General features: G+C 38.2%; 1 protein-coding gene across 1 annotated transcript in view; it reads right to left on the minus strand.

The window, feature by feature from the left end:
• SMAD4 (SMAD family member 4) overlaps positions 1–4,556 on the minus strand; it is a 30,436-nt gene extending 25,880 nt beyond the window's left edge. Inside the window, exons 1-3 of the mRNA XM_007943809.2 lie at positions 4,308–4,556; positions 2,706–2,880; positions 2,026–2,055 (exon numbers count right to left, since the gene is read on the minus strand). Of these exons, the coding sequence (XP_007942000.1) occupies positions 2,026–2,055; positions 2,706–2,880; positions 4,308–4,556 (454 nt within the window). The remainder of the gene's footprint in view (positions 1–2,025; positions 2,056–2,705; positions 2,881–4,307) is intronic.
• Positions 4,557–7,020: the final 2,464 nt, after the last annotated feature.

The following is a 7,020-nucleotide window of genomic DNA, read 5'->3' on the forward strand; positions in this document are numbered from 1 at the left end:
TTGTAAATCATTTAGCTCAGTACCTGGCACAAAATAAGGACTAAGTAAGTATTGTTGTTGTTGTTGTTATGTGCCATCGATTAGCTATTGCTATTTAACCGTATTTTAGAGTGGTGAGGTAGGCTACAGTAACTGTAAATCATCGTTAGGGGATAAAGAATGTACTCTTTGGGTTACAGTGAAACTGAAGCCACTGGGCTCCACCCTAGGTCTGTGTTCTCTTTATCACCACCAGCTGTCAGGGAACAGCACTTGTCAAATGGTATTGCTACTGCCTTATTTACTTGTCTCCTGGATCACCAGGGGTCAGAATCAACTCGACGGCAACTAGGTTACTGGTTTTCTCCAGTAGCCTATGAGCTCCCTACAGTGGAGAGAGCTTGTCTTATTTATCTTAGCATCCTGAAACCTAACGTAAAACAAGGCAATACATGCTCACTACATATTTATTAAAATGAGTATTCAGGTCATGATTACCACCACCACTTCCAAGTCAAAAGCTAAGGCATTATCCCATTTATTAATCCTTTTACCGGGCCTGCCCTCACCTTATTTCTTTGTGCAAATCTAGAAGGAGTTGTGGGAAATAACTCCTTTTCTGAGGAAACAAGCTATTGAAGACTGCCTTCATATAATGACCACTAGAGGGAGCCAAAAGGCAAAATAGAGTCCTATAGCCAAGGAAAGGAGCCTTTCAAGCCACTCCATCAATTTAGCAGGTATTCAAAACACCATTAATTTTAGGATAGTGGGGACTGTACTGAACCTTCATGATTTGGAGCCCCACAAACTACACCGGGGAAATTCTGGTATAATTATCACCAAACTCCCAACCCCTAACATCCACGGTTAATTCTCCAAAAACAGAGATGGAGAATAGTAAAGACCTGAAAGATATTTACTTTCCAAGAAGAGAAGTATAACATATTAATAATGTCTGTGTGGTGAAGAAGCAGAGTGTTAACCAACCTTAGAGCTAGCCTTCCCAGACCACAACAACTCCCTTTACCAATCCACACTTCTCAGAAACTAACCATAAACAGGTACCAAAATGTACTAGGTCTGCTTCTACTATGAGTGAGGTGGAAGGTGGAGAATAAAAACCAGCAGACCTGCATGCTCTTCCTAAATTTTATGAAGGTTAGAGATTTCTGACCCACCCAAAGACTAAAATTCTACTACAAAAGAGGTATTTAGCCACTAATTTTCCTCTAGAGCAATGGCAGACACATGTTTCTAAGATGGCAGTGGCTCTTATCAGAGTTTCTTTGCAAATTAACTACTTCTCACAAAAATTTTTGTTTATGAACATTTTCTAAGTAACTGAGCTAATAATTTTTTTTCTGAGCTAATATTTAATGGAACTCCATTCTCAATTATTACACTAAAAAATAAAAAACACACACCATTTGTGTGTCATTTCTCAACGTTAAGACACTTTTTCTTTTTAAAAATAGAATTAGATCAGCTGTGAGCAGCATATACTTCGAAGTAAACTTGTTATATTCAGATGTTTTGTTTGGTCAAAATAAAACAAGGCTGAACAAATACTAGTATCTGTAATTTAAGTCAATCTCAACGTATTCATAAAAATAAGTTAGCCTGAAATGGATAAAAACTAGAATATTGGTATTTTATAGACTATGTTATGATTAGAAATTATAAAACATTATTTCTTATGACCTTGGAGACTAGCTCTGTAAGATTTTCTTCCAAAAAGCCAGTTTTTTCTAATTCAAAACATTTGCTTCTTTTGTCCTCATGTTTCTGGTGCACTCCTCCACTGTATTTTTCAGACTACCCCAGCTCTTAAACAGCAGTCCAAACCCAAAGGGCCGACAGACAGTTTAAGTCCAGTTGTAAACAATGGCCTGTGCAATAAACTACACTCCAAAGCAGGGCTGTTTAACATCGTGTTAATATTGCTAAGCACCCACACAAACTAACTCTCACTCAACGACTACCAAAAAATCCCAGAAAAGAGAGGATAAAAGAAAATAAACTTACAAGAAACAGATTACCTACCATTACTCTGCAGTGTTAATCCTGAGAGATCTTCATTTTTTAAAGGGGGAAAAAATGGGACATTAATCATTATCATGAAAATATTTTCCATTATATTTAAAATAACAAAATACAAATTTAAACCAGATTACAAAACTAAATGAATCATTTCAATCCAAGAGAAGTAGTAGTTGTTGTTGTTGTTGTTATGTGCCGTCGAGTCGGCCCCGACTCATAGCGACCCCTCCTTGGGTTTCCGAGGCAGTATCACTACGGAAGTAGGACTGCCCAACCTTCCTTCCGAGGAGTGGCTGGTGGGTTTGAACCGTCAGCCTTCTGGTTAGCAGTCAAGTGCTTTAGCCACTATGCTACCAGAGCTCCTAAGAGAAGTAGTAAAAATGCTATTTAACAATAAACATGAAATACATAAACTATTCAATTCTATGTTTTCCATCTTCGTTTCAGTAACAATGTTCTAAGTGGGCAAGACACCAACTATATAAAATCAGTTTTAGCAGTCAAAATACAAGCTGGTTTCCAAGTTCAAATTTAAATATCTCTATTTCATTAAAAATATCTGATTCCTTAACAATATCTGAAGTCCTGGGTTATCTCCAAATCCCTAATTTATTTTAGAAAAGTTAGATGACTATCGGGCTCTTTTCTCTTTATGCCGCTAAGGATAAAGGCAGGCTCCTTACCAATTCCAGGTGATACCACTCGTTCGTAGTGATATGGGTTCACACAGACACTATCACATTTTAAGTCAAATGCATACTGACAATATTTAACATGTTTTAGTTCATTTTTGTGAAGATCAGGCCACCTCCAGAGACGTGCATAGATCACATGAGGAAATCCTTTCCGACCAGCCACCTAGAAAAAATAAACGACCCTTAATGTACTGAACATCCATTTTATTCCAGGCAAAAATCTTCACAGTCCCGTGTAATCTTTACAGCCCTATAAAGTCAGCATTAGAACCCCCTTTTCATAAACGAGAAAACTAAAGCTCAAAAAACTTATTTGCCCACAATCACAAAGGACTACAGAGGAACTAGAACTTGAATCTATGTAAGATTTCAAGACCTGTGCTCAGGTTTTACAAACGTAAAAAGGCTGAATTTGTTGCAGAAACCATGTCTAAAATCTAAAAGTAAAATATTTTAATTAAACTTCTTAAGACTTTTACAGATTTCTTTTAAAAAATCAAGCGGAAGACATAATTAAATAATTGGATGCAAAAATGACCACTGGATATGAAAGAGAGAGAAAAATTTTATATGCAAGGTTTTAACTCCTGATTACTGACAATAAGCTTGGTTGAACTCTTTTAGAGTATTTTTCATATAATAAAAATATTAAACATATGATATCAGGTATCTAAATTGGGAGCTCTGGTAGCGTAGTGCCTAAGGCACTTGACTGCTAACCAGAAGGCTGGTGGTTCAAACCCACCCCCAGCCACTCCTTGGAAGGCAGATGGGGCAATCTACTTCTGTAGTGATACTGCCTCGGAAACCCAAGGAAGGGTTCACTATGAGTCAGGTCCGACTTGACGGAACATAACAACAACAAATTATAACAGGACCAAGTAATTGATACAATCTGAAGTTTCTTGCCTACAAGAAGCTTAGTATCTTGTAGAATAACTGTTCAAATGTGCATACAAGTAACAAAACTGAAAAATAAAAAAGCACTACTAGGAAGAATACTAGATTGTCGAAGGCAGTTCTTTTCTTTAAAGTGTGTGTTTTCTTCTGCTTTGTATTTTTCAAATTTTCTACAGTGAACTGTTTTTGGAGTGTGAACGTTAGAAAAAAACTTCTAATAGAAGAACAAATACTACATGATCCTACTTGTATGAAACAGACAAACATGGTAACCAAAGCTTATTAGTGGTTCTTAGGGTATGAGGGAGTCACTAAATAGGGGACGCTGAGTTCCTGTTAATGGTGGTAGAATAATCTGGAAAAGAAGAGTGGTGATGGTTGTATAACTTGATAAACATAATCAAAGTCACTGAGCTACACACAAAAAGTCGGACTGGCAAATGTTCTGTTAGATATACTTTTACCATGTAAAAATCTTTTTAACAAAAACCCACCACTTTTAAGACATATCTTTAGTATGTGGGAGACATTTTCTTCCATATATTCCCATAATGCATACTGGTACAGGATGCACAGAAGCTGAAGAGCTGGGGTTACCATAACATACCCTAAATAATTTAAGAGGAAGCGTAAGGGTTTTTTTTATCTGCCACCCCAGGAGGCAGAGAGGAGCTTCAGCAGAAGACTAACCTGCAGCCTTCCATCCAGTGTTCTCTGTATGGTAACACATTTGCTAGGATGCGCTCCATTTGTAGTTATAGCTGTTATTAAAGAATCCAATTCATCTTTTTTCTCCTTCAACTTCTTTACCAAACTTTCAATTGCTCTTTTTGCAAATGTTTCACTCTCCCCACCTTGTCTATGGCACATCAGACTATGGACAATGCTCAGACAGGCATCATTACTTGTTGGTGTATTCGTAATAGACATATTGTCCATTTGTTAAACTTATTTCTTTTAAATCAAATACGTCTCCAGTTTCCAGAACAATTGTGATCTTTTGGAGGCAGTGAAAAACAGCTTACGTTGCAAGAAAAATAATTAGGGATGTGGTATTCAAGATAACCTAAAAGAGAAAGAGAGACACAGATATTAGAACGCATTTCACAAAGGAGATTCGATTACTCGGGAAAAGATGGAATTCTCCACAGGAGAGCCAAAGACTCAATGTATCTAATAAATTTTGGTGTTCATGAGTTTAAGATGACTTAAAAATTTGCTGTTTTTGTTATTCTAAAAGTTGACAAAGTTAGGCCTTCTCATTATTGTAGAGGTATGCTCAATCAAATCTTACTGACTACAGAAGTCACCCTTAAGTAAAATCTAAATAGGACTATTTAAAAAGGATCAGAAGACCAGAATTTTAAAATACTCTTGATTAATGATCAGTTAAGCCTGAAAACTATCACTGATACACATGATGAATTCATCATCACCTGGGTGCCAAATGCTGTCTAGAGTTAAAAACACTCATCTTTGTTAAGAGACCTCTGCTCTCAACAACCAACAGCCCAACTGACAAATGGGCAAAAGATTTGAATAAATATTTCTTCAAAGAAAAGCCAATAAGCACATGAAGAGTAACTCAACCTCATTAGTTATTAGAGAAATGCAAATTAAAATTACAATGAGAATTATTTATTGCCTCACACACACTACCATGGCAAAATAAAAGACAGACAATAATAAGCATTAGAAAGGATGTGGAAAAATGAGACGCTGGTGGAACTGCAAAATGGTACTTTAAAAAAGCCACTTTAAAATAGTCTGACAGGTCCTCAAACTGTTAAACACAGTTATCATGTATGAGGTTTACAATTTACTTATAAGAATTTGGCCTTTGTCCTTCGTTCCTGAAAGATGATAGCCTCTAAAACTCTGGAATTTCCCCAGTGATTGAAGTGTCTTTGATAATGCTCCACACCACACCTGAGGGCTTATGCCCCAGCTGGGGGCTGGCTAGGTCAGAAAGACCACCTGGTGGTATCAGCTGACCTCAGGGGACGTGGCTGATTTCATCAATATGCTTACATATGAAGCCCTGATAAAGGCTCTGGACCGGGAAGCTCCTTGGTCTTCCAGGTTGTTGAAAATATTAATGAGCATGGACAGTACAGTGTGTCCTACTGTGGGATATGCAAGTTTCAAGCTGAGAACCCTCCTAGACCTTGTCTTATGCACCTTTTCATTTGGATCCTTTCAGCTGTAACAAAATAATAATCAATTTAGCACTTTCTGTGTATTGTTCTAGCAAATTACTGAACTTGAGGGAGTAGTAGAAGCTAACAGGTAAGCAGTAAGGGGGCTGGGGATCCCCAAGCTGATAGCTAGTATCCTGAAGGGGGAGAGGAACTCCAAAGTTTGCAGCCAGCAAGTCAGAAGTGAGGATGTTGTGGGAACTCCCAAACTTGCTTTTGGCATCTGAGGTTTGTGCAGACACAACAGGCTAGATGACCATTTCCTTCACCTGTGAGGTCTGACCTAGCTCCAGGTGACTAGTATCAGAAGTGCTGCACATGCAGTTGGTACCAAAACAGAAGGGAACAGTATTGATAATTAAATGAATTGATAGGACGAATTTTTACAGTTTGTGTCAGAAGCAAAAAGCAGGGATTTGATTTTTTTCACTCCCACCATCACCAAAAAAACCAAACTCACTGCCATCGAGTCGATTCTGACTCATAGCGATCCCCTTTGGATTTCCGAGGCGGTAAATCTTTATGGAAGCAGACTGCCCAGTCTTCCTTCCGTGGAATGGCTGGTGGGTTTGAACCACCAACCTTCCAGTTAGCAGTCAAATGCCTCAGGCACTACGCTACCTGAGATCCTCTCTTAGATACTGAAAGCCTATGTCCTACAAAAACTCGTACACAAATGTTCACAGCATTTTTCGTAACAGCCCCAAAATATAAATAAGTCAAATGCCCATCAACTGATGAATGTATGAATATATCCATACAAAGGAATAATGATCAGCCATAAAAATGAATGAAGTATGATCCATGTTACAGCATGGATAAACCATGAAACTTCCTGCTAAGTGAAAGAAGTTACTATAAAAGGCCCTATGTTATATGAGTCCATTTATATGAATGTCCAGAATAGGCAAACCTATTAATGGCTGCCAGAGGTAGAGAGAGGAGGGAATGGATGTGACTGCTAATAGGTATGCAGGTTTCTTCAGGGAGTGAAGCAAAATGTTCTAGCCTTTGTGGTAGATAATGTGCGGTGTCAACTTGGCTAGGCCTGGTTGAGTGGCTGGGCAGCTGGATGTAGTATTCCCCATGGAGAGACTGGTAATCAACTCTATGGTGGAATCTACTGTGAGCAGCTGAGTAGGCTGCCTTAGCGATGTGGTCTGCTTCCTGTATATAAGGAGATGCCTTGGGGAATGGTCTCTGGC

Source organism: Orycteropus afer, unplaced genomic scaffold (assembly GCF_000298275.1).
Source record: "Orycteropus afer afer isolate SDZICR_OR568_19922 unplaced genomic scaffold, OryAfe1.0 scaffold00113, whole genome shotgun sequence".
Lineage (NCBI taxonomy): Eukaryota > Metazoa > Chordata > Mammalia > Tubulidentata > Orycteropodidae > Orycteropus > Orycteropus afer.